The sequence below is a fragment of the Erpetoichthys calabaricus genome, chromosome 10, assembly GCF_900747795.2.
Source record: "Erpetoichthys calabaricus chromosome 10, fErpCal1.3, whole genome shotgun sequence".
NCBI lineage: Eukaryota > Metazoa > Chordata > Cladistia > Polypteriformes > Polypteridae > Erpetoichthys > Erpetoichthys calabaricus.
Window position 1 is genome coordinate 1,513,473 of NC_041403.2, and position 27,967 is coordinate 1,541,439.

Below are 27,967 nucleotides of genomic sequence, written 5' to 3' on the forward strand. Positions count from 1 at the left end.
AACGGTGACTTCAAAATGAGTTAATCAAGAACACAGAGACACCTTTAGAAACTTGTTAAGGGTGAATTTCACACAAACATTAGGAAGGGAAACACAGACACATGGAATAAGTGACCAAGTAGTGTGTTGGACAGTAGGATTATGGAGGGCTTCAGAACTCGACTTGATGTTATTTTGGAAGAATTACGTGAAGAGGACCGGCGAGCTTTGCTGAGCTGAATGGCCTTTTCTTGTCTGGACTCTTCAAATGTTCTAATGTTCAAATTACATTTTCTGGTCTCATCATGAACAACGATGAGACTGCATACCATCAGAAGATCAATAATCTGGCTAACTGGTGTCACATCAACAACCTTACCTTGAACATAAACTCAACTAAAGATATGATTCCTGGACTTCAGGAGGGGACCAGTGAATCACTCACCAGTCTGCATTGAGGGGTCAGTGGTGGAGAGAGTTTCAGATCTCTCGGTCTCCACATCTCAGAGAAACTAAAATGGCCACAAAACACTACTGCCATCATTAGAAAAGCACAGCAGCCCCTTCACTTCCTCAGATACATCAGGAGGGATCACATTCATGTACTGGAACATCACAGCCTACAGAAGAGATCCTTATAAAGGGTGGTGAAGCAGGGACAGCACATCGCAGGCTGTGTTCTTCCCACAAAAGAATCAAGAGTCATCAAGAACACGGAGACACAATTGGAAACTTGTGAAGAGTATATTTCAGATAAACACTAGGAAGAGAATCACAGACACATGTAATAAGTGACCAAGAAAGGACTTTCAAAACTCACCTGTTCTTGTCTAGATTGTTCAAATGTTCTAATGTTCTAATTACATTTTCTGGTCTCATCATGAACAACGATAAGACTGCATACCATCAGAAGATCAATAAGCTGGCTAACTGGTGTCATATCAACAACCTTACCTTCATTCAGGAGGGGACCAATGAATCACTCACCAGTCTGCATTGAGGGGTCCGTGGTGGAGAGATTTTCAGATCTCTTGGTCTCCACATCTCAGAGAACTAAAATGGTCACAAAACACTACTACCATCATTAGAAAAGCACAGCATGTGCCCCTTCAACTTCCTCAGATACTTCAGGAGGGATCACAGTCTGGTGCTGGAGCACCAGAGCCTACAGGAGAAGAGATCCCTCTAAAGGGTGGTGAAGCAGGGATAGCACATTACTAGCTGTGTTCTTCCCACAAAAGAGTCCATATACAGTAAATGCGACATGATATAGGCAATATTGCTGAAGAAGCTATTTCCAGTTCAGCATATGTATTGCGCTGTGCATACACTGGAACCAGCAATAAGAGATGGGTTGAACGATCATCACACAGCTACTCTTATTCTACAGAGGCGTGCTGGAATCTGAGCCATTTTGGATCAAGAAGCACTTACTGTATTTGATGATCAAGCATTTGCTTGAACTCAAAATCTTTCTTGAAGATCTGGATAACGAAAATGTTTCACTAATAAGTGACACAATTAGAAAGTCTGTTTTCTCACCCTTTTACTGTCATGAAGACATTGCAATCTGAAGATTTAACACCTGGTAGATTGTTGTCGGAGTGGAGACATGTGATATATCTCCTGAACAAAAGTGGAAGAGTAAATTCAATTCAATTTTATTTGTCATTCAGCAGAACATCCAAGATGTGCTGCAGAACGAAAATACGATGCACAAGACATTAATAAAAACACAAAGTTAAAATCAGCCTACAATAAAATACTAGAATGCTTCATTTAAAAGACGAACGGCAGTAGGAAAAAAACTGTTTTTAAACCTGGTAGTTCTACATTTCAGGCTGTGGTACCTTCTGCTTGAGGGCATGAGGGAAAAGAGTTCAGAGGCAGGATAAGTAGGGTCTCTAGAAATCCGCACAGCTCTGGCCAGACAGCATTGTTTTGCCAAATTAGGGTAAATGCTGATGGCATTGTGTCTTTGGTGTAGAAAAAAAGAGAGGGTCTCTTGCTGGATAATTAAATCCTGTTAGCTGCTATTTACGCTGATCCCATGAGCCGAATTTAGTTGAACACCGACTAATTGTTAAAGGAAGGGAGGAAAGGGTCACAGGTACTACCTATAACTCCTGAACCACAGGACCAAGGAGCCTTGGTAGCTCAGAATCATCCTTTGAAGAGTACAGTAATCCCTCCTCCATCGCGGGGGTTGCGTTCCAGAGCCACCCGCGAAATAAGGAAATCCGCGAAGTAGAAACCATATGTTTATATGGTTATTTTTATATATTTTAAGCCCTTATAAACTCTCCCACACTATTATAAACATTTCACGCACAATTATACAGCATAAACCCTTTGTATTCTCTTATATATTAGGTAAGATTCGTTGAAATTATGTATGTAAACACAGTTCACATACAGTAAAACCTAAATATTATTTTAAAGATATCGAGCATCTCCGATATCACATATGTTACAGCCATTACGACAGACAGGCCACCAGCAATAAATACGTACAATGCAAGAAAAATTGTATACAGTGACACTAAACTATGTACATGTAATAAGTACTGTATGTAAATCATTAATTATGGTTACTCACCAACAATGACACGACGACTTGTCCGATAACGATGAGTTTAATTTTACTGCACAACAAAGGATAGCATTACAGCTCTTCTAAAGGAGCCTCTTCAGGCGACTGTTTAGCACCGCCGTTGTTCTTCTTCCAGCACTCTTCAATCCAAATCCCTAAAGCAGATTCCATCCAGACTACTGCCTTAAAACGTCTACTTGCAACTCATTTTGTGCCCTGGTTAAAAGACACTGCGGCCGTAGATCTTTTATGCTTTTCCTCTTTTTAAATAAAAAGAATCGTGGACTCATTTATGCTGTAATGGTGTCCTGCAGCGGTGTAGCTGTTTCCTTCCTTCAACATATCCAAAACTTTTACCTTTTCTGCAATCATTTGCATCTTCTGTTGGCGCTTGTGCACGTTAATGCAACATGAGTGAGATTAGTACTTCCTGGTCAATGCAGCACTCCGTCGCTGAGCCAATCAGCAGCACACAGGAACTTAACCGCGTGCTCTGATTGGGTAGCTTCTCAGCCATCCGCCAATAGTGTCCCTTGTTTCAATTCAAATGCGTCCCTTGTTTGAATTCAAATGGGCAAATCAACTGAGGAAGCACACGTACTGTAGATCGCAGACATCCGCGAAGCAGTGAAAAATCTGCGATATATATTCACATATGCTTACATTTAAAATCCGCGATGGAGTGAAGCTGCGAAAGATGAAGCGCGATATAGCGAGGGATCACTGTAATGCCGCTTAAGCAAAACAACCATTAGATGTGCAAATTTAGACATTTTAACAAGACTTTTTAAACAAATATAAAGAAGTGGAAAAGTATGGCCACTAATTAAAAGTGACAGTAGAAGAAGTCATCCCAGCTCACCAAGAGATTATTGGCGATGTGGCTTGACCTGTGACAGAAGTGCTGCCCACCCATGTCAGTATTGGGAGGTTGTGCTCTGCACTGAAGTAAATCAAACCAGATTTAAGGATTTCTACTGTATAAAGGAGGACTTGACAGAAGAAATTCTGTTTTTAAGAACAAGGTGTTAGGACATTTTGCATTTGGATTTTTATAATCTTCTACAAAATATTTTTATTTCATTTAATGCAATCTTTCTTATTACATTAACTTACATTTTACATTAAAATGATGCTTTACTCTTGAAAAGGAATGTTTATGTCCTCACAGGTGGTACAGTGGTAGTGCTGCTGCTTTGTAGTAAGGAGACTGTGGAAGATTGTGGGTTCGCTTCCCGGTTCCTCCCTGTGTGGATAGCGCTTTGAGTACTGAGAAAAGCGCTATATAAATGTAATGAATTATTAATGGAATTTATTTCTTTTAAAATGATTGTAAAAGTTGTAGCAGCACTGGAGATGGTGGCACCATAAATTGAGGAGTCAGAGTTTGAGTCCAAGGTTTTGTGCACCAACTCCACAGCACTTCTTCTTTTTTTTCTTTTTTTTAATTTTATTGATTTTATTGTAATCATTCCATACAAATACATCAATTTTTACAAAAAATAGGATTGAAAACAAATGGAACATTTGGCCAGTCCAGTCTTTTTGCAGCCGGAACTGATCCTTGCTTTGGAAGTGGGTTAGGTGAGAGAATATTTTCTTTCTCTTAAATTCATGATTCAGGCCTTTAACATTCCAGCTCACAACGTTAACTGTCTCGCCATGGAGACATTGATTCTGAATTTTTGATGTCATTTTGTAGTCTTAATTGGAAGTGAGACAGCTTTAACCTTAATTTCCAATTTTCCCACAAGATATTGACATGCAGCCTATTGTTTAGTTGGTAATTATAATTATAAGGATTAAAAGGATAGATTAGATATAGCTTGCTGTCTTTATCTCCCCCCCTTATCCCCCCATTTTGCCTCCCCATGTGAGACTGGACCCCACTTCACAAAGTCCCAGTCATTTGACATACCTAGAGACAAAGCACATCCAAAACAAAACAAGCACCCCAGCATCGGCGTTTGAGGATTAAAAAGTAGAGATATCTATTGCCAATAAAGTCTAAATACTCCATCCATCCATCCATTGTCTCCCGCTTATCCGAGGTCGGGTCGCGGGGGCAGCAGCTTGAGCAGAGATGCCCAGACTTCCCTCTCCCCGGCCACTTCTTCTAGCTCTTCCGGGAGAATCCCGAGGCATTCCCAGGCCAGCCGGGAGACATAGTCCCTCCAGCGTGTCCTGGGTCTTCCCCGGGGCCTCCTCCCGGTTGGACGTGCCCGGAACACCTCACCAGGGAGGCGTCCAGGAGGCATCCTGATCAGATGCCCGAGCCACCTCATCTGACTCCTCTCGATGCGGAGGAGCAGCGGCTCTACTTTGAGCCCCTCCCGGATGACTGAGCTTCTCACCCTATCTTTAAGGGAGAGCCCAGACACCCTGCGGAGGAAACTCATTTCAGCCGCTTGTATTCGCGATCTCGTTCTTTCGGTCACTACCCATAGCTCATGACCATAGGTGAGGGTAGGAACATAGATCGACCGGTAAATTGAGAGCTTTGCCTTATGGCTCAGCTCCTTTTTCACCACGACAGACCAATGCAGAGCCCGCATCACACCGATCCGCCTGTCGATCTCACGCTCCATTCTTCCCTCACTCGTGAACAAGACCCCGAGATACTTGAACTCCTCCACTTGAGGCAGGATCTCGCTCCCAACCCTGAGAGGGCACTCCACCCTTCTCCGGCTGAGGACCATGGTCTCGGATTTGGAGGTGCTGATTCCCATCCCAGCCGCTTCACACTCAGCTGCGAACCGATCCAGAGAGAGCTGAAGATCACGGCCTGATGAAGCAAACAGGACAACATCATCTGCAAAAAGCAGTGACCCAATCCTGAGTCCACCAAACCGGACCCCCTCAACACCCTGGCTGCGCCTAGAAATTCTGTCCATAAAAGTTATGAACAGAATCGGTGACAAAGGGCAGCCCTGGCGGAGTCCAACTCTCACTGGAAACGGGTTCGACTTACTGCCAGCAATGCGGACCAAGCTCTGACACCGGTTGTACAGGGACTGAACCGCCCTTATCAGGGGGTCCGGTACTCCATACTCCCGGAGCACCCCCCACAGGATCCCCCGAGGAACACGGTCGAACGCCTTTTCCAAGTCCACAAAGCACATGTAGACCGGTTGGGCGAACTCCCATGCACCCTCCAGGACCCTGCCAAGGGTGTAGAGCTGGTCCACTGTTCCGCGACCAGGACGAAAACCACACTGTTCCTCCTGAATCCAAGGTCCGACTATCCGATGGACCCTCCTCTCCAGGACCCCCGAATAGACTTTTCCAGGGAGGCTGAGGAGTGTGATCCCTCTGTAGTTGGAACACACCCTCCGGTCCCCCTTCTTAAAAAGGGGGACCACCATCCCGGTCTGCCAATCCAGAGGCACTGTCCCTGATGTCCATGCGATGTTGTAGAGACGTGTCAACCAAGACAGCCCTACAACATCCAGAGCCTTGAGGAACTCCGGGCGTATCTCATCCACCCCCGGGGCCCTGCCACCAAGGAGTTTTTTGACCACCTCGGTGACCTCAGTCCCAGAGATGGGGAAGCCCACCTCCGAGTCCCCAGGCTCTGCTTCCTCATTGGAAGGCATGTTATTGGGATTGAGGAGGTCTTCGAAGTACTCCCCCCACCGACCCACAACGTCCCAAGTCGAGGTCAGCAGCGCACCATCACCACCATATACAGTGTTGACACTGCACTGCTTCCCCCTCCTGAGACGCCGGACAATGGACCAGAATCTCCCCGAAGCCGTCCGAAAGTCGTTCTCCATGGCCTCCCCAAACTCCTCCCATGCCCGAGTTTTTGCCTCAGCAACCACCGAAGCTGCATTCCGCTTGGCCTGCCGGTACCTATTAGCTGCCTCCAGAGTTCCACAGGACAAAAGGGACCGGTAGGACTCCTTCTTCAGCTTGACGGCATCCCTCACCGCCGGTGTCCACCAATGGGTTCGGGGATTGCCGCCACGACAGGCACCGACCACCTTACGGCCACAGCTCCGGTCAGCCGCCTCAACAATAGAGGCACGGAACATGGCCCATTCGGACTCAATGTCCCCCACCTCCCTCGGGATATGGTCGAAGTTCTGCCAGAGGTGGGAGTTGAAGCTACTTCTGACAGGGGGCTCTGCCAGACGTTCCCAGCAGACCCTCACAACACGTTTGGGCCTACCAGGCCTGACCGGCATCCTCCCCCACCATCGAAGCCAACTCACCACCAGGTGGTGATCAGTTGATAGCTCCGCCCCTCTCTTCACCTGAGTGTCCAAGACATGTGGCCGCAAGTCCGACGACACGACCACAAAGTCGATCATCAAACTGAGGCCTAGGGTGTCCTGGTGCCAAGTGCACATATGAACACCCCTATGCTTGAACATGGTGTTCGTTATGGACAATCAGTGACGAGCACAGAAGTCCAATAACAAAACACCACTCGGGTTCAGATCAGGGGGGCCATTCCTCCCAATCACGCCCTTCCAGGTCTCACTGTCATTGCCCACGTGAGCATTGAAGTCTCCCAGCAGAACGAGGGAGTCCCCAGAAGGTATGCCTTCTAGCACACCCTCTAGGGACTCCAAAAAGGGTGGGTACTCTGAACTGCTGTTCGGGGCATACGCACAAACAACAGTTAGGACCCGTCCCCCCACCCGAAGGCGGAGGGAGGCTACCCTCTCTTCTACCGGGGTAAACCCCAATGTACAGGCTCCAAGTCGGGGGGCAATAAGTATACCCACACCCGCTCGGCACCTCTCACCGGGGGCAACTCCAGAGTGGTAGAGAGTCCAGCCCCTCTCAAGGAGATTGGTTCCAGAGTCCAAGCTGTGCGTTGAGGTGAGCCCGACTATATCTAGCCGGAACCTCTCAACCTCACGCACAAGCTCAGGCTCCTTACCCTTCAGAGAGGTGACATTCCACGTCCAAAGAGCCAGCTTCTGTAGCCGAGGATCGGACCGCCAAGGTCCCCGCCTTCGGCCACCACCCAACTCACACTGCACCCGACCTCCTTGGCCCCTCCCATAGGTGGTGAGCCCATGGGAAGAGTCTAAATACTATAAGCACAAAATATAATCTTCAACAGTCTTGAAATATTAAGACAGTAAACCCAGGGAGTGGTGTTAAAAAGTGGCCCTGGATAAGCATAGTAAACCCTAATGCAATAATAACAATAACAATAAACCAAAGGCATTATGTTAAACAGTCTCCTTTAGAGTAGTGAAAAAAAAAAAAAAAACTATTTTAATTTCTTCCACACATATGCCTATAATTGTAATTAAAACATGAACAGAAAGTGGCCGAGAAGAGAAAAGGATGTATAACTACGGTACCAGTATCATTGCAAGCAGATCAGAAAGCAGGTAATATCTTCTTTTCATGCCATGAGAGGATGCGACTCTTGATCGTATTTCAAAAAAGTGTTGGGATCAGTTTTCTTAACTCATTTTCTGCTTCCTCCATAGTGGTGAAGACGTAATATTTGTCTTGAATATCCACTTCAGTTTGGCAGGATACAAGAGGCTGTATCCGATATCAGCTTTCCGTAACAGCTGTTTAATGTTGTAGAAGGCTGAACGTTTAGCAGCTGTTGAGGGTGAGAAATCAGGGAAAATACGAATGTGGTTATTTTCAAATATAATCTCTTGCTTCTGTCTGAGAAGTGCCATTACATTAAGCTTAAATTGTAATCTCTTGAAGCAAACAACTTGAGTCCTAGGTTTAGAGGTATTTGATCCACGTATGCGATAAGCTGCTGCTATCTCGGTATCTGATTTAAAGTCCTCTCCAATTATTTTTGAGAATAGTTCAGCTACGAATTTCACTGGGTTTGGACTTTCATGATTCTCAGGTAGACCTTCGATTGCAATATTATTCCTTCTGCATCCATCTTCCAGAGCAGCAAGTCTGTCTCTGAGATTTTTACATTCGGAAATCGCAGCTGCAGCTTTTCCATCAGTGATAGATGCCAAATATTCAGCTGTTTCAATTCGAGTTGTGAATGTCTGCTTAACTTCTTCCAGCTGATTGGCAAGTGCTCTCAGTTTGGATGCATTTTCCTGAATGTGTTCCTCAATTTTTCCAAGCATACCTTTAAAGGCTGCATCAAAGCGATTACATTTTTCCAAGTCTGTATTATCCTACCACATCTCCTGCATCTCCAGCCACAGCTTCTCATAGGTCTTCTCGCTTTCTTTCTTCATATTTTTCTGAATGTCTTTCTTGATCTCATTTATGGCCGTGGCTATTGTTGTGATCATTACCTTCGGTTCGGACAGATCATTTTGGCTTTTGTGCTCCGCTGGTGAAGAGGCAATCTCCGTTACAGCTGATGCTTCCGGTTCGCGAGGAGTAGATGAAAGTGCAGATTCAAGTAATTTTCTGGAATCAGTGAGCTATTGTGACCTGCATCACTTGCACATTCGCTCCCATTTTCACTCTTGACAGGAGACAATGCAGCGAAGCAGGGTCCTGGGGAGTCTGTGCTTTCGCCTGTCTGTTCCAGGTCAGTCTCTGAAAGGCCGTACCTTGCACTTGGACTTAATGCCTGTCTAGACTTGGATGTAGCTTTAGATTTCTTTTCCATTTCTTTCTGACCCCCTTTCTTGTTGCTTATGTTTATAAACTGTAGTAGAAACTCCTCGGGTTGGGTAAATACAGGATAATAAGAAACAAGAGAAAAAATAAAGCCGCTGCTAATGGAGCTCCGCTTCAGATGTCCATCTCCCGTAACGGACGAGACCAACCTGGAGTTGGAGTCCAAGGTTTTGTGCATCACCTCCACAGCACTTCTTGCTTTTACTCATTTTCATTTGTGAGAAGACCTGCTCACATCTGATGTCATAACAAATAATGTTGATATGCACACAGCATGTTGTGGACACACTTAATGTAGCTAAAGTGACCGCAGATATGGAGAAAGGACAGGAGGCTTCAGTTGAGCAATTCTGACCATCATCTCTACCTACCGACATTCCTTGTTCTCACAGTGGTTTCATAATAGCTCATTGCCATCAATTCTGTGACACAACCATCTGCCCATAAATAAGTTAAAGCAGGAGAATATGATCTTTTACAAAGCAACGAATGGATTCTTACCTTCTTGGTGACACTGGTGCTACGTGGTCCCGCATCGGCCTGAGAGAAGGTGTATCCTCTGAAAACAGAATTCACTGAGTTGAAGAAGCTCGACTTTCCAGCTCCAACCTGTCCTACCAGTAAGATCCTTGGCTTCTGCACAGAGGATAAACCTGTCTTGTAATTCCTGATTTCAAAGAGGAGCTTGCTCTTGGTGCTGTTATGGAAGCGAGAAGCAAAGTTGGTGAGGAATGTTCACTGCCATTTGCAGGAAAGCCCAAGCCACACTAACCACAATTAATCTTGTCTGTTTCAACAAAGTCTCAAAAACTTTAATGTCTCCAAGCTGTTCATAAATTAGAAGATTAAAACCAAAGCTAGAAATGGGGACATTTACAAGAGAGCATTAAATGCTCAAAGTCTCAAGCAGAGACAGACATTCATACATGCTCATGCATGATAGAACTACATGGAATAACCAACTTGTCTCATTCAGTTCAGGGCTGTACAAAGTCAGAGCCCATCTTGGTAACATCAGGCCAGTTTCAGTTTAGAGTCACCAATTGACCTAACCTGATGTGGGGTGGTGAGTGGAAAACCGGGGGGGAGAAATTCTTACAGATGTGTGAAGACTCTACTCAGACGATGATTAAGCATGGAATTTAAACCCAGGATTCCACCATAGACCAAAGGAAGTTAGACTTAAATTAATCTTCTGATAAAACTGATAGTCTACGAAACTTTGAAAGGCATTGTGCAACTTGTCAAATAAATGAATAACTGAGCATCATTACAGTTTAGTTAAAAGACTGCAAGCATGCCAGTGGAGAAGATCCAAACAGGCAAGTGCTTGAGGAGTGCAATGGTCAAAGGTCACAGCCATAACAAGGGTACAAAATAATACAATGGGCTGAGCCAGAATGAGGTGGATCCCGCTGCTAGGTACTGTAAGAGGTCCCTCATAGGTTAGTAGCCAACTGGCTGGGGGGCCAAAAAAGTCTGTCATGAGCTCCTTTGGCTGAAAGGGGTTTTCTGAAATCCAAAGGCCTAGAGTTTGAGTTCATCACTGCTATCTTGTGAAGAATGAGCTGCTGAGGGAAGGGGTTCCACCATGAGTAGATTCAAAAACAGAGATACCCAATTAATAAAAGGGCAGGCAACAGGAGCCTTGAGTACAAAATGGAGTTACAATAAAGCCAAAAAAATGTGATAAAAACCCATTCGTTATTTATTGAAACCTGTAGAGCAGAAACAAATGGTGAAGGTTTGTACAGATGGCTCATGAATATTAACTTTTGCACTGGCATACTTTTACTTTGCTTAACTAGAGATTGTTTTCCACACATTTGGCAAATGTCTGTTGCATTTGCCATTCAAAACCACTGGTAACTAAAGTTCAACCCTCCTGAGAGATGAGTGGTAGCCTGAGATGGAACGTGAGATGCAAAGATAACTCACAGAGTGCAGTGTGGATGGAATACCTAGAGGAAGGTATCAGGAGTATCAAGGCAAAGGTTAAAGGTTAGATTTTTAAGATGGTGGTAAGACCAGCAGTGATGCATAGAGCTGAGACTTGGGCAGTAGAGGCAGCTGTGGCGGTCGGCTGGGGGCTTATCCCCAGCCAGGACGCCTGGAAGGACCGGGAGAGGGATTATACCTTCCCTAGGCCACGAAAGGGCAGCCACCCTGGTCTATATGGGAGCCACGGGAACCGAGAATGGAAGCTCAACCCTATTGGGGCCCGTGGCCACCACAAGGGGGCACCCGGAGGATTGAGAAGCCCTGGATCTCAGCACTTCTGCCACACCCGGAAGTGCTGCCAGAAGGATTACCAGGGACACCCGGAGTGCTTCTGAATGCTCATGCAACACTTCCGCCACACCAGGAAGTGCCACAGGAAGATCGTCATAGGGCACCTGGAGCACATCCGGGTGGATATAAAAGAGGCTGCCTTCCTTCAGTCATTAGCCGGAGTCGGGAGGAAGAGGACAAAGCTCGGGAGTGAGGAGCAGAGGTGGTGAAAGGAAGGACTATTGAGAGGCCCGGACTTTAGAGAGGTGTTTGGTGCAGGGGGCACTGTGTTGTGTGCAGAAATGTAAATATTGTAAATACGGTGATTAAAAGTGTGTGTTTGGGACTTCCTGTGTCTGTTTGTGTTGGTGTCCGGGCTTGTTTCCACACATCACAGGAGAAGACTGGATGTGGTCCAAATGAGAATGTTGACATGGATGTGTGGAGTTACCAAATAGAACAGAATAAGAAATGAGACCAACAGATGTACAACAAAAGTGGGAAACATATCTGAGAAAGTATAGGAATATAGATTGAAGTGGTATGGACATGTGATAAGGAGAGACAATGAATGTGTGGGAAAAAGAGTGATAGGAATGGAAGTCCTGGGGCCTCATGTATATAAACGGTGCGTACGCACAAAAATGTTGCGTACCCCTATTTCCACACTCACATCACAATGTATAAAAACTAAACTTGGCGTAAAGCCATGCACATTTTCACGCCAGCTCAATACCTTGAGTACGCAAGTTCACTATTTGGTTTTGCAAACTGGCGGCACCCGGCGTCAAAGCAGTGCTACTGTTTCTGGGTGGCTTCCCTTACTTTTTTTAGATTCACATTAATGCCATGACTTTATCAAATACACTGAAATTTACTTCATATCATATTTTAGTTTAAGGCATCTGATTGTAATCAAACTGTAATCATATAATGGTGCATGGAATGGCCAAACTATTCCAAATACCACAGCTACTTTAACGTTGTTAACTTTCAGTTCACCACTCAGAGTATTTTAACCCACTGTATCGGAGAGTGGAATCACAGCTCTACAGCAGCTGATCACAGAGCTCTACCGCAGATTGTGTCAACAGCAGGAAGAAATATTAGGGTACAGCTTCTAGCACATGCTGCCTCAGCCATGTGCACAGTCTATTTGAACTTCTCCAATTCGGCAAATGCTTCAGAGCCATTTCTTCACAAACCTCACGGTTCAGAAACAGTTTCATCCCAAGAACTATAAATGCACTCAATCAGTCCATCAAGTGCTCCTTGTAGAACTGTTTGTACTTATAAGTACAATTACCTCACTGTAAACTTGCATTACAGTTGTAATATTGCACAACCTGAGCCACTTTTGCTTTCATATTGTATATTTTTCATTGTTTTTTATCATCTTATTATTATTATTATTTTTATTGTTGTTGTTATTTTACCATTTTATAGGAAAATATGTTTATGGAGGATTTGTATATTGAATCTCATTGTACCATACAATAACAATAAAGGAATTCAATTCAATTCAATAGAAGAGAGAGCGTATTTACAGATGATGACAACTGGCTTCTAAGTCGATTTAGATTTCCAGGCGCTATCTTATTGGAGCTCTTGATATCATTTTTCAGATGAAATGCAGTAAAGTATGTACAACGTATATTACACTATACAGGTAAATATTTAACTTCATTTAAATAATGTATACTGTTATTAAACGTGTGGACATGGTGGACAGCGGTAGCAATGAACTGGTGCCTCATTCAGGGATTGTTTCTGCCTCGTGCTGTGTGCTTGCTGGGACTGACGCAGCCCTGGATGGATTGATGTATGCAATAATTAAACATGTACTATGAAGTTATTTCAATGTTCATTAAAAGTTTTGAAGAATCGGATGATCAAGCACGTCAACCCAACATAGAAGTGGGAAAACATGAAGAGATAGAAGAATAAGACAACCCTCTTGTGACAGCAGGCAGTTAACCTTGACATGACAGGCTGCAGCTAAATGGCAAACCCTCACAGGATAAAAGAACTCACCTACATTAATAGCCAGGGTGTTCCTGCCCTTTTGGAGGTGAGACATTGAGTTTGACCATTAGTACTGTCCTACCACTGTTCTCATCTATAGGTGCTTAACTTTAAATCTGTGCAGCCATCAACCACCCTGACCCAGGACTTTGTGTGCACCTCTCATTTTTGACAAGCAGGCAGCCGTCTGGTGTCCATCTGTTCCTTAACAAAGGCCCCTCCCCACCAGCCCCACAGACACTTGCCTTTGACTCCAGTTCACTTTTCTCCAGTCTTCATGCAGCACAGGCAAGCCAGATAGGCAGATTTCATGTTTAAGAATGACAAAAAGAAATTTGCATTAGTAATGCAATAGATCTCAATATTTTGGGTTCTGATAGATCAGTGCTTCATCTCTCGCCCATTAGGGGACCTGAGTAAAATTCCAGGGTGGCCACAAGGTCACTGAAAATAATTATAAAATAGCAGCAAAATACATAAATCACTAAATATCCAAATACATTAGGGTTGTCAAAATAACTTTCTTAAAGTGGACCACTTCATCAATATTCAAAACATGTTACACATGGCACACAATGACTGTGAGTTTTCTCAAAGACCCTCTTTAAAGTGCGCCTCATACTGTTGCCCATTGATTACAGTACCACACATGCCATGTACATGGTCCATGCAGTTCACCACAGAGGCGAGACTTGGCTTCGGGATTTACTGGGTGCATAAATAATGACAGCCAACAGGAGAGAAGCACGGGGTGTGTGAAGATTAGCATTAACTTACGATGAGAACACATAAGTGAACGGAGGTGGTCTTCGAAACAGAAAAAGAAAGGGCATCAGGTGTGGTGGATGAGAAAGCTGTGAGCTGGAAGGAGAAAAGGACATACGATCAAAAGGAATATAGTGAAGTGTGACAGTGGTTACCTGGCAGAGGAAAATGGCATTTCTCTTTTGTTAAGTATACGGAATGCCTCACAACCTTAGAAGATCATTCAGTAGGTTGGCAGGTTATCATTGTCCGAAATTCCTCAGGACATGGTGGTTTAGGTTCATTAATTTTTTTGTCAAGGAAAGAAGTCTTCAGAGGATGAGATCAAAAAGAATGGCATTGAAGGTGGAAAGAAAGCATGTGGCCCACTTTCAGTTGGTGCAAGAGGTGAAGATGCATCAAATCACCTTCATTTCCATTGACACTCTTGAAGAACCTTGGTTTCTCAGCGCAAAAGGTATAGTGGATTTTTGCTTTCCACAATAGACTTCTGAGGTTATCTTCACTAAGGGCATATCCCATGAGAAACTCAAAACTGATTCGGAAAAGAAGATACCAGTGCAGCCCTTGTCTCAGAGGTCTGTCAACATCATAATGTTCTCAGAACAAATTCTGTAATGGAGGGAAAGGTTGTGTATTGTCCAGATAAGTAGCATAGAAGGAGATGTGTTTATATTTTTTTAGTAAAGCTACTCTGAATGAGATGGGGGAATTAAAACATCTTCCCCCTACCTTACAGATAGGAAGAACAAGGGGACTGATACATTATAGTGGGCAGCCAAAGGTGTGCTGGACATGTGAGCAGGACAGGAATGTAGGATTGCAATGGAGGATGGAGAAATGTAGGAATTGTGGGGAGGATGGACTAGATCGGTGGTCTCAAACTCCAGTCCTGGAGGGCCGCAGTGACTGCTGGTTTTCATTCTGACCCTTTTCTTAATTAGTGTCCCGTTTGCTGTTAACATCTTTTGCATTAATTTTAATTGACTTATTCTTGAAGACTCAGCCCCCTTAATTGTTTCTTTTCCCTTAATTAGCCGCCAGACAATAATGAGATACAAAATGAGCCAAAACATGACCAGCAAACTGCGTCTATCATACAATATCTGAAAATAAAGAAAGATGAAGATCTCAGGAATGTTGCTCTGCTCATGTCCTCAAAACATTTGAACAGAGCTCTTAGAAAAGAGAAAATCAACAATTTTGGAAATGTCTGCTATTGAACAATGAGAGCATCAACAAGCCATGGAATTAAAGAACGGGTTTAATTAACAAAAAAAATTGGCGCCTAATTAAGCAAACGGTTGGAAAGAAATTGGTTGATGTTTGAGACCCTGACTTAGTTTGTCTTCTGTTGTCTCCCTCACTTCACATTTCATTTCTGTTTGGGTGCCAATTAAGGAAAGAAACAAAGCAATTCAGAGGAACGAAGATAAAATTCATGGAAAGAAATCTTAAAAAACATTAAAAATGCTTGTAGTTCTGGGAATAAAAGACTAATTGAATCTTCACCCTCAGGAACAGAAATCTGCAGCATGATGGCAATAAAAAATGAAGCTTAGGAAAAACATGCTTTCTGTGCTGTTGTTTGAGACCAGCCGTGGAGTCGTGTTGGTCGCCCATTTCTCATGTTTGCTGCTGCTGCCGCAGTGGTGGTGGTAGTCGATCATTTCTGTGCCTTTTATTTAGTTACTCTAACACACATTAATTTTACTTACCTTTGGGTTCAGAGTTGTCCATGTTCACTTGAGGCTAACTGAGAGCTGAAGGCACCTCTGTAAACAAAGAACATGTCAGTTCATGAATCCCACGTACTTTTGTCCAAAATAAACACACTGGATTGGTAAGAACACAAAAGAACTGTAAATCTAGAGCCATTCTGAAACAGACACTGAAAGGTCACCTAACATGAAATGGATTTGTTTTAGATGTCAGAAGTCAGGATCGCCTCCAGAAGGTGGACAGATGGCAGCAGCTGGTGTACTGGTAAAGGAACTCAAAGACAGTGATGGCACTTTGTAGTCTGGAGAACTAAACTGCACAAGTCTGACTACTGCACCCTGCCACTGTGGCGTCAGGCAGAATCCACACATGATGTGATTGTGGACTTGAGGGTGGCAGGTGATCTTCTATTAATAAGGACATTAATCATTTGAACTGTCATAAAGTAAGCAATCTCAGAAAGGGTTTTATGGGTTTATGCTGAAACAACATTTTCATCGAGTAAGCAATGTACAGAAGCAATTGAAAAGGCAATGTTAAGAGGTTAGGATATATCATAAAAGCTATTGAATACAAATCAAGGGACGTTACGCTAAACTATATAATGCTCTAGTAAGACCATATCTGTGAGCATGAAAGACATAGCAGCACTTAAAGCTGTGCAGAAGAGAGCAACCAAGTTCATCATGGAACTTAAGGACACAACCTACTGTGACAGACTCAGAGTATTAAACCTGTGTAATCTTGAGCAGAGGACACTGCATGGGGACCTCATCCAGGTATTTAAAATCTTCAAAGGCATTAATAAAGGAGATCCCTCAACATTCTTTTGGCTTAAGGGTGAATTACAGTCTGGAGGACATCAGTGGAAATGAAGGGGAAATTGCATTTAGGACTGAAGCTTGGGGGCACTTCATTACACAAAGAGTTGTGGGACTCAGAAACAAACCACCAAGACATGGAGTTGAAGCAGAAACCTGGACAACGTTTAAGAAGAATCTGGAGGAGATATGGGCAGAGCTTAGCTGTTAGCTAAACAAACTGGCTTGGTGGACTGAATGGTCTCCTCTCGTTTGTCAAATTTCTTATGTTCTTATGTTTCTCATGTAACTGATTTTATATGCAGATTGTGACAGCCTGCATTGCTGCTTGTTTGTTATTGTGCTATATTTTCTTTTTTTGGTTCTCAAAACCAGGGACGTTAAGTTCTTACAAAGACATATATTACCAAAAACTTAGGCAAAGATGACCGATAAACTAGTGTCGCACTTTATTTTAAATCATCAGTCATTTGCTTTGATATGTGGGATAGCAGCACAATGGTTACCCTTTCTGCCTTATGTCTCTACTGTCCGCTCAGGTTTACACTCTTTCCTCAAGTCCACATGACTTCCTCATACATCCAAAAAAAAATTGGAGTCTTAAGATTAGCCCCCTAAGACTGTGTGCGTGTGTGTGTGTGTGTGTGTGTATGTGCGTGTGTGTGCGCGCGCGTGTGTGTGTGTGTGAGAGAGTGTGTGCTGTGCCAGACTTTGCTCATGTTCTAGGCCTGGCTCTGATCCATACTGAGTCATAAAACAGACTGGTAAAGTAACCTTTGACTGGAAATATTAATTACAAAGAAAATATGCTGTACTGTAACAGTAGAATAAGAATGACAAATAAACTTAGTGCTAAGTGAGTTATAATATAAGGAACAATTAATAATAACAGAAAAAGCACACAAAATAATGAACAAACTTGGCATCAGTATGTCTAAACTCTGTACAGTACTGTATATACAGTGACGACCCCCACTGAAATTTTCACATTTTATTGTTATACAACTTACAATCCAAGTGGATTTAATTTAGGTTTTATAACACTGATCAGCAGAAAAAAAGACTCTTTAATGGCAAAGTGGAAACACATCTCTGTGAAATGACCAGTATAAAATAAATAATAATGAAGGTCATGTAATATAGGATATAATAACAATCACAATAGGGGGTCTGAAAATCGAGAGTCCATCTTATGAGGATTTAGTAGTCTTAGTGGACTCGTCACCATAAACTGCTCAGAATCCATTAAGAAGGCTAACAGACTGTCAGGTTATATAGCGCCTTGATGTGTGGAGTACAAGTCACAGGAGGTTCTGCTCAAGCTTTATAACACACTGGTGAGGCCTCATCTGGAGTACGGTGGGCAGTTTTGGTCTCCAGGCTACAAAAAGGACATAGTAGCGCTAGTGAATGTCCAGAGAAGAGCGACTAGGCTGATTCTGGGCTACAGGGGTTGAATTATGACGAAAGATTAAAAGAGCTGAGCCTTTACAGTTTAAGCAAAAGAAGATTAAGAGGAGACCTGACTGAAGTGTTTAAAATTATGAAGGGAATTAGTACAGTGGATCGAGACTGTTCATCAAGAACACGGGGACACAGGTATAAACTTGTTAAGGGTAAATAAACATTAGGAAGTTTTTCTTCACACAGAGAGTCACAGACACATGGAATAAGCGACCAAGTAATGTGGTAGTCAAGAAGAAATACTGTAAGTGGATCGAGACTTTAAAATCAATTACTCAAAAACACTCTGACACAGTTGGAAACTTGTGAAGGGTAAATTTCACACAAACATTAGGAGGTTTGTCTTCAGCACAAGAACCTCCAGGCACATGGACTAAGTGACCAAGCAGTGTGGTGGCAGCAGGACTTTAGGGACTTTCAAAACTCAATGTGATGTTATTTTAGAAGAATTAAGTGGACAGGACTGGGAAGCTTTTTGTCGAGTCCACTATGACTCCTAAAACCTTCTCATAAAGGAGTACTTTGGATTTTCAGACCCCCATTGTGTATTCAAACCTAACATTTTTACTTCCTATGTGTAATACTTTACATTTACTGACATTAAATGTCATCAGCCACAAATCTGCCCAAGCCTGTCTGCTATCCAAGTCCCTCTGTGATGATTCAATGGATTCTCAATTACCTGCCAATCCACCTTTCTTGGTATCATCTGTGAACTTAACCAGCTTCTTTTTTTTTTGCTTACTTTGCCTTGTACTCCTGTGTGGTGCGTGTGCCACTTTACTCATTAAGTGTTTTTTCCATCTGTCATTGTGTTTCTGTTTAAATACAGTAGCTGTCTCAGATGAGGTGGGGTGGTGTTTTCATGTTTGTTCTTATATAGCCCAAAGATCAGTTATTATTGTTGGTTTTCTTTTGCTGCATTCCTTTTTCATTTTATCAATACAAATTTGATTACCAAAAAAAAAAAAAAAAATTGGAGTGTAATCACTCTGAGTGTGTAAAGTCATCACCAACACATGGCAAAGGTTCTTGAATTAGAGGTCTTAAATTATGCTGTCGCCATTTTTGGTCACACCAAGTTGTGATTCACAGTAAATTCTTCACGTAAAGTTTACAGAGTATTTTGTGATTTTTTGAGATAGGTCGTTGTTGGAAGATTCATCGGTGATTCTCCAAGGAGTGTACTGTTATTTCTATTAAACACAACTTCATTTTACTATGATGTTTAATGGGCACTATACAGAGTAGAATGGCAAAGGGCCACCCAAATTTGTACTGTTTTAAAGAACACACATATTTCTTTGTTACATTTCAGTTGAGTTTTACCCAGCTCAATGTGGGTACCTGGGTCAAATGGACTAGCAAACTTGGGACACTCTGCTATCTAATAAATTAGATTTACTGTGATGTTTAATGGGCACTGTAAAGTGTTAAATGCCATAATTTCCACACCTTTATAGAAAGACAGACACCTTTGTTAAGATGCCGTTGAGTGTTTCCCTGCCCAGGGCCATTGTATCCTTTAACCTGCTAATTAAACATCACATTAAATCCCACTCATTAGATATGGGAGTGTGCCAACTATCCCAGTCCATTTCACTCAGGTACCTGCACTGGGCCAGGCAAAACTCTCCTACGAAGGCAGCTGTCTTTCTGTTAACACTGAATAAGAGTCTGGCTGCAATCGGATATGGAGCCGCAAACAAGCAGGCAACTTCAGCCTTGTCAATAAAACTTCCTTAGATGGCAGTTTGTTATATTTCAGTTATTTCTCAGTTCATTGGCACGCATGGTCAAACTGGTACATCTGGTCACCCTGGGCAGTATTCATTTTAGGCTTTGATGCCATTGCAGAGTTTAGATTTCTAGCAGTTTTTAGCTTTGAACTTGAAATCACCTTCATAACATCACATACAGAACATCGGTGTCTGTGATGTCCAGGAGTCCTGTGGCCATCTCTTTCACATCACCATCATAGATACTTTTCATGATCCATGATTATCATATCAGTTCCGTCCTAATGTCACATCCTACTTACGTATGTCTGAATCATCCATCCATCCATCCATTTTCCAACCCGCTGAATCCAAACACAGGGTTACGGGGGTCTGCTGGAGCCAATCCCAGCCAACACAGGGCACAAGGCAGGAACCAATCCCAGGCAGGGTGCCAACCCACCGCAGGACACACACAAACGCACACACACACCAAGCACACACTAGGGCCAATTTAGAATCGCCAATCCACCTAACCTGCATGTCTTTGGACTGTGGGAGGAAACCGGAGCACCCGGAGGAAACCCACGCAGACACGGGGAGAACATGCAAACTCCACACAGGGAGGACCCGGGAAGCGAACCCAGGTCCCCAGGTCTCTCAACTGCGAGGCAGCAGCGCTACCCACTGCGCCACCGTGCCGCTCATGTCTGAATCACATCATCACAAATGATCACATACAGCACTTTCCTTCCATATAAATTGGTAACGTTTTATTGTTTAGTAATCAGTTCAGTAACTGGCAGCCTATGATGTTAGCAGAGTGGTTGCCCTCCGCCATGACTGGATCGGCTCTTCTTCAGTACAGTTCTCTTCTGGTTGAGCGAACGCTGGTGGGACTGGTTGCTGCTGCTCACCGGTAACTATTTTACTTTTTTACGATTAGCTTACGATCTAATGGAATAAACAACTGTTTTCATTTGGGCAGACTTATTCTTCGAGCATTATTTTTCAGTCATTTATAGCTAGACTGATGATTTTGTTGACACTTCAGTGTGGCTGTGTATGGACTATTTTTCAGCCTATCCCCCCTTTGAAACTTACTTGACTTTGTTCTCCGGACATCTGAGGTGTCTGCATCTTCGCTTAACATGTGAACCAGTAGGATATTTATTTGGTTTGTGTTTGTCTGGTCCCTCCTGTCACTTGCTATTCAACCTGTGATGGGCCTGCTTCAGTACTCAGCTGCCGAGCTCCTCCGACTGCATTTCCACCTGTCCGAGACTCCACTGACTGGGCTGTATCTCCACCCAGACATCGTATTCCTCCCCCGTCAGAGATATATCCACCACGGGTCCCACTGGAGTCTCTAGGCTGACAGTTTGAAAATAATAAACCCCATGTGGTCCAGTTCTTGACTTCCTCCACTTAACTTAGGCAGTGTCACTGACCACAGTGTGTTAGCCAGCCTAACTCGGTCAGCTAACACCATTGCTAAATGTGATAACGCCATTGTCAACTTTGGTCTGTTGAACATCCACTCACTCACAAGTAAGGGGCCTCTCATCCACAATCTCCTCACTGATTGTAAGTTTGACTTTTTCTGTCTAACCGAGACATAGCAACAACATCATGACTTTTCCCAACTTTACGAATATCACTCCCCTGGGGTGAGTTTACATCTGTCAATATCGTGGCTGTGGCTGAGGTGGAGGTCTCGCGTTAATGTATCGTGAGAAGTGGAAAGTCCTGCCGTTGTCCGTTCCTGCACTCAGTTCATTTGAATCCATTGTGTGTCAATTAACTGGACCTATTCCTACGATTATTGCAACTGTTTACTGGCCCCCTAAATCAAATAATGACTTTCTGAACGACTTTGCTGTTTTTCTTAAATACTTATCTACTGTTTCATCAAACATAACACTTCTGGGGGATTTCAATATACATTTGGATAATATCAATGTCCCTATTACTAGAGACTTTACATCCTGCCTTGAGAGTTTTGTATTTCAACAGCATTCTGATGTTCCCACTCATTCCAAAGGATTTATCTTGGACTTGATTTGCTGTTCTGGAGTTACCCCGCTTGATTGTACTGCAGATGAACTCCCCATAACTGATCACTTTTGTATTTCATTCAATGTTAATCTTGCACTTTCCAATACTAAGCTTTCCCATCTCATGTCTTTCCGTAATATTAAGAATATTAACTTAGACTCTCTTTCCTCTAGTATTGATTCCCTTATGGACATTCCTGAAGAACTGGTCTCACACTATAACACTCGACTTAATGGTATTCTTAACTTTGTTGCTCCATTAAATACTAGATCTGTTTTTTTCTTCTTTTCTGCTCCCTGGTTCACACCTGAACTTCAGCTTTTGAATGCCAAAGGCCGGCAACTTGAACAGTTGTATAAAAAAACTGGACTCTTTGTTCACAAAGAGATGTACAAAAACCATATACTTTATTACAAGGACTGTATTGCCCAAACTAAATCTAACTATTACACTGTACTCTCATTATTTCTTCCAATGAAGGCAACACCAAGTCATTGTTTTCACTACTAAACACTATCACACAACCCCCAGATTCTTCACCTTCTCACCTTTACTCACCTGATTTTTACAATTCCTTTATGTCCTTTTTTAATGAAAAAATCCAGAAGATTCACCAGTCTCTCTGTACGGATTCCTCCAGCACTTCATTTGAATTTCACCCACCTACTCACTCATTTTCCTCTTTTCAGCTTCCTACTTTCTCAGAAATCTCAGATCTCGTCTGTAAGTCTAAGCCACCAACCTGTCAGCTGGACTCCCTCCCTACAGCTCTGGTCACAGCCTGCCTCCCCTCTCTGGTCTCCCTTATCTCTGCTATAATCCACTCTTCTCTCACTACTGGTACTGTTCCTTCATCTTTTAAAACTGCTGCAATAACCCCAATACTGAAACAACCTGCTGCTGATCCAATTAATTTCAGTCATTTTCATCCTATTTATAATCTACCCTTCATTTCCAAAATTCTTGAAAAAATAGTGAGCATTGAACTTCATTCTCATTTATCTTATAATGATCTGTGTGAACCGTTCCAGTCTGGTTTTCGTTCCCTCCACAATACAGAAACAGCACTTATAAAAATGACTAACGACCTCCTTATGGCAGCTGATTCTGGTTTAATTCCTATTCTCATCCTCCTTGATTTGAGCGCAGCCTTTGACACTATTTGTCACACGACTCTTCTCAATAGATTATCTTCGATTAGCATTACCCAGACTCCACTAGACTGGTTCAGATCCTACCTCTCAGTCCACACTCAGTTTGTTCAGCTTAAATCCCAACCCACTGCTGTTACTTCAGGTGGGCTCTGTCCTGGGGCCCCTCCTTTTCATTGTTTACCTCCTTCCCCTCTGTAATATCTTTCATAAATATAACATTAACTTCCACTGTTATGCTGATGACCCCCAGCTCTATCTCACTAGCAAACCTACTGCTTCCTTTCCACCCTCCTCACTTATTGATTGCATAGCAGAAATTAAATCCTGGTTTTCTGCAAATTTTCTTAAATTGAATAACAAGTGACAAAGCTGAGGTTCTCCTCATTGGTACAAAATCAACATTATCTAAAACTGATCATTTTTCCTTTGTTATTGATAATTCCTCTGTCTCCCGTTCCCCACAGGTGTTATCCTTGGAAGTACTTTATCCTTTCAGTCCCACATCAATAACATCTCCCGGTCTGCGTATTTCCACTTGCATAACGTTAATCGTATTGCCCCAACAACCCCCCACCCCCACCACCCCAATCCCCGCACCACTGATATCCTCGTTCATAGCCTTCATCACTCTCATCTCAATTATTGCAATTCCCTTTTCTTTGGTCTTTCACGCAAATCTCTTTATAAGCTTCAACTGGTCCAGAATTCAGCTGCCTGCATCATTACTAGAACCCCCCTCTATTCACCGTATCACTCCCGTCTTGCAGCAGCTTCATTGGCTTCCAGTTCAGTTCTGCATTCAATTCAAAATTCTCCTACTAACTTTTAAGGCTCTCCACACCCTCACCCCTCCATATCTGTATGATCTCCTCCATGTTGCCATTCCGTCCCGTACTCTCAGATCCTCTTCCTCTGTCCACTTCACTGTCCCCTTCACCCGTCTTACCATTCAGTTGCTCTGCTCCTCAGCTCTGGAACTCACTACCACCTGAGCTTAGAAATATTGAATCATTTTCACTTTTCAAGTCTAAACTTAAAACTCATTTGTTTTAAGGCTGCTTTTTCTCTTTAATTACAATTGCTATGTCTGATTTTAAAATTTTGTATTTTTAGTTTTGTTTATAATCTGTATTTCATCTATTGTTCGAACAAATAAAATGTATTATAATTATTATAATTATTATTATTATTATTATTTACAGTTAAAAAACGGTTTCCTGATCTACATGTATGCGTTATCAGTAGCAAATCCCCAGGCCTCATCCCTTCTGGTTACCTTTCTAATGCCTTTGAGTTATTCAAATAGCACTGGGTGTGCTTCTAATAAAATAACTCCGAGCTCCATAAACTTTAAAAAAATGTAAATATTTGATTTGTATCTGCGCTGAAAAAGCTGGAAAAGAGATCATTTAGGGAGCAGCTTTCTCGGCTGACGGAGAGGTAACTTTCCTCCGCTGTCTCCTTCAAATCCACCGTTTCCGTTCACTTTTTGCCGCGCGTCGCATACCGCGAGTAAAAGGCAGAAGAGCCGGGTGCACGTCGTGAACATTGGCGACTGGCATATGGGCGCTGGGCACGAGCACACGTGGAATCGAAAGGACACGAAATCACGAAGACATCAATTTCGATTATGCCTAACTGCTCATGCGCAACACCAAACTATACACTGAATTTCACGGGAAGTCTATTTCAATACCGGGACAAAAGAATCAAACCTCGGACCGAATTCCGCTCGATTCCAGGACAGAAAATCTAGTCACCCATGAATGCGGGAGAAAAATCTAATAACGAGCACACACAGAGAAGCTGTCGAATCCCGTTCTCCGGCAGCTGTACAGCAACTGCAGCGCTAATCACTGCGCCACGTCTCCCGTGAAATGAACGAACTCGCAACAAGCCGAGAAGACAGACTCACCTGTGTGAATGGACACCACCAGCTTCTCTCTTGGACTGGCACCACTGCGAACAGAAAGTGAAACTGCTGTTCAGCTGGAGGAGGACTTTCACCCTGGTTTCACGACACTTTCACTTTAAGGTGTGCAGGAAAGTCCCTACTCACACACGTCAGCTCGCCCCGCTTCTCCCCATCACGTTCATCTGTTTTTGCGTGGCGAGACATATATGACAACATCAAGTCAGCCCTGGACCTAAAGATGAGAGTTAGTGGCGCCCTGCGGTTTACCTGCTGTACGTCGGGGGTTTGGGGGGCACTTTTCCATTTCACACAGACTGCCCAAAGTTCGGCTTCGTTCATTCATTTGTTCGGTCACTTCACAGCCAAGGAAGCTGCAGCTTCTCTTTTGTGTAACGCAGGAGCAAGTCCTGGATGGGCGGATGGTTCCTTACAAAGCACACGATCTCTGTCTGTGTCTGATCATCTTGTCTGCTTTCACATCCTGACACAGCTCCTTCAATGAAATAACACAATAAGTAAATACTAAGATGGCAAACAAAATCAGAAAACTGTTGCTCCCTGTCCCCATTTGTCTTGATATATTTTTAAATCCTTTTTTTATGTTTATCTTATTTTTTTCTTTTCCAGTTGTTCTGAATGTCCCCACTACCTGAACCTGTGCAGCTGCCTACGATGTTTGAAAGTCTGAATGAAAGCAAATAACCTGCCATGAGACCCACTGCCTCAAATCTTCCAAGTCAAAACCTTAAGAAACAAAAAAACTCAACTTTAGCACCTCCATGTTAGGCAGAAGGCCTGTTGGGGGCTGCCTAGTCTTTAGCCCCCCTTGAACCCATGCAAAATTTTTTTTCCACATTGGCCAACTGACCTTATCATCAGACTGTCATTTAGAGACTTAAAAATAAATAATTCAATATCTATATTTAAGGACTCTGTTTCTCTTTACTGTGGTGGGCTGGCACCCTGCCCGGGGTTTGTTTCCTGCCTTGCGCCCTGTGCTGACTGGGATTGGCTCCAGCAGAGCCCCGTGACCCTGTAGTTAGGATATAGCAGGTTGGATAATGGATGGATGTTTGTCTTTACTATGTATCTGTCACATGTAAATGTGCATTATTTATTCTTGTATACTATATTTATGCATTGTTTTTCATATCTAATTTTAATTTGTTTTTTCTTTTCTTGTAATTTTGCCTTTGACGTCTTGTAAAGCACTTTGAGCTGCAGCCTGTGTATGAACTAGAATGTTGTTCTTATCCTACTTATTCTACATGACATATCAGTTATGAGGTGGTGCTGTGCGCCACATACTCTATTCGTGGAGTCTGCATGTCCTTCTTGTGTCCAGTTGGGTTTCATCTGGGTGCTCTGGTACCCTCTCAGAGTCCAAAGACTCACAGGTTAGGAGGACTGACATTGCTAAACTGGTCCTTGATGAGTGTGTGTGTGTTTTCACCCTGTGATGGACTGGCACCCTGCCCAAGGATTGCTCCTGCCTTGTGTCTGATGCTTTCTAGGATAGGCCCGGCTTCTCTACATCCCTGCCACAGATTAGCAGGTTTGGAAAATGGATGGGATAGATGGATGTCAGAGATATCCAGAATTCATAAAATATTCAATATGAAATTAAACTGAGAGGAAATCAAACAGGGGGTGGCACGGTGGCACAGTGGGTAGCATTGCTACCTCACAGTAAGGAGACCCATCTGGGTTCACTTCCCGGGTCCTCCCTGTGTGGAGTGTGCATGTTCTCCCCGTGTCTGCATGGGTTTCATCCCACAGTCCAAAGACATGCCGGTTAGGTGCATTGGTGATCCTAAATTGTCCCTGGTGTGTGGGTATGTGTGTGTGCCCTGCAGTGGGCTAGCGCCCTGCCCGGGGTTTCTTTCCTGCCTTGCACCCTGTGTTGGCTGGGATTGGCCTCACCAGACCCCCGTGACCCTGTAGTTAGGATATAGCAGGTTGGATAATGAATGGATAGATGGAAATCAAACAGGAGTTCATCTGCCTGCACAGCTCTTACACACTCTTAAAAATGAAGGTGCCAGAGCAGATCTTCAGAGCAGTGCCATAGAGGAGTCATTTCTGATCTCCAGTAAACCCATAAACCTGAAGGATCCAGAAAGAAGCTTTGATTTATTTGAATCCATAACAGACTCCATATTGTGAATAACCACAAATAGATGGTCACAGATGTGGCTCCTGGTTTTAAAAAGGACTCTCGCTGCCTACAATCACACAGACTCATTTCAGGTGTTCTTAATGTGTCACTGTCCTACTAGGTAGCTGACTATACATTCAAGATTTCTGTTTTTTCCTACATATTAGAAAGATTTTCAAAACTTCATATGCTAAGAGCCCTTTCCAGAATTTAATGGTGTGTCAAGCAATGGTTCTTCAAGGAACCACACAACCCAGTAAAGAAACCATAAAATGCCTTTAAAGAACCAGCATTTTTAAGAGTGCCCTCATGAAGAATGACTCCATTTCAAGGGCCCAAAGGAAAAGAAGGTGACATGGGGACAAAGTGCAAACTGCATGTTGTCTTTGGCCAGGCCAGGTTCAGCCTCATTTAGTCCAATTTGGGGTCACAGGAAGCTCCAGCCCATCCTGCACTCCTAAAAGTCCTGACTCTTTAATGGCACTTTACTGGGTTGTGTGGTTCCACATTGCTTGACCCATTTCTTTCTGGGACGTGTTCTCTGAATACTAAATTGGTTCCTTGGACTGTGAAGAGGCCCCTAACTTGTGGACAGAACAGAAAGTGTAATCTACCTAACAGGCTGCTAACAGATCGAGTGTTAGTTGGTGTTGTTGTATGCAGTGAGAGTCTTTTTAAAAATTGTAAGCCCACTGGCATTTCATAAAGTTGTTGTCATCTATTTTATTATCCA

General features: G+C 43.2%; 1 protein-coding gene across 1 annotated transcript in view; it reads right to left on the reverse strand.

The window, feature by feature from the left end:
* LOC114658713 (interferon-induced protein 44-like) overlaps positions 1-25,179 on the reverse strand; it is a 49,929-nt gene extending 24,750 nt beyond the window's left edge. The window contains exons 1-4 of the mRNA XM_028810753.2: positions 25,077-25,179; positions 15,943-15,999; positions 13,705-13,732; positions 9,665-9,860 (exon numbers count right to left, since the gene is read on the reverse strand). Coding sequence (XP_028666586.1) covers positions 9,665-9,860; positions 13,705-13,732; positions 15,943-15,964 — 246 coding nt within the window. The 5' untranslated portion in view covers positions 15,965-15,999; positions 25,077-25,179. The remainder of the gene's footprint in view (positions 1-9,664; positions 9,861-13,704; positions 13,733-15,942; positions 16,000-25,076) is intronic.
* Positions 25,180-27,967: the final 2,788 nt, after the last annotated feature.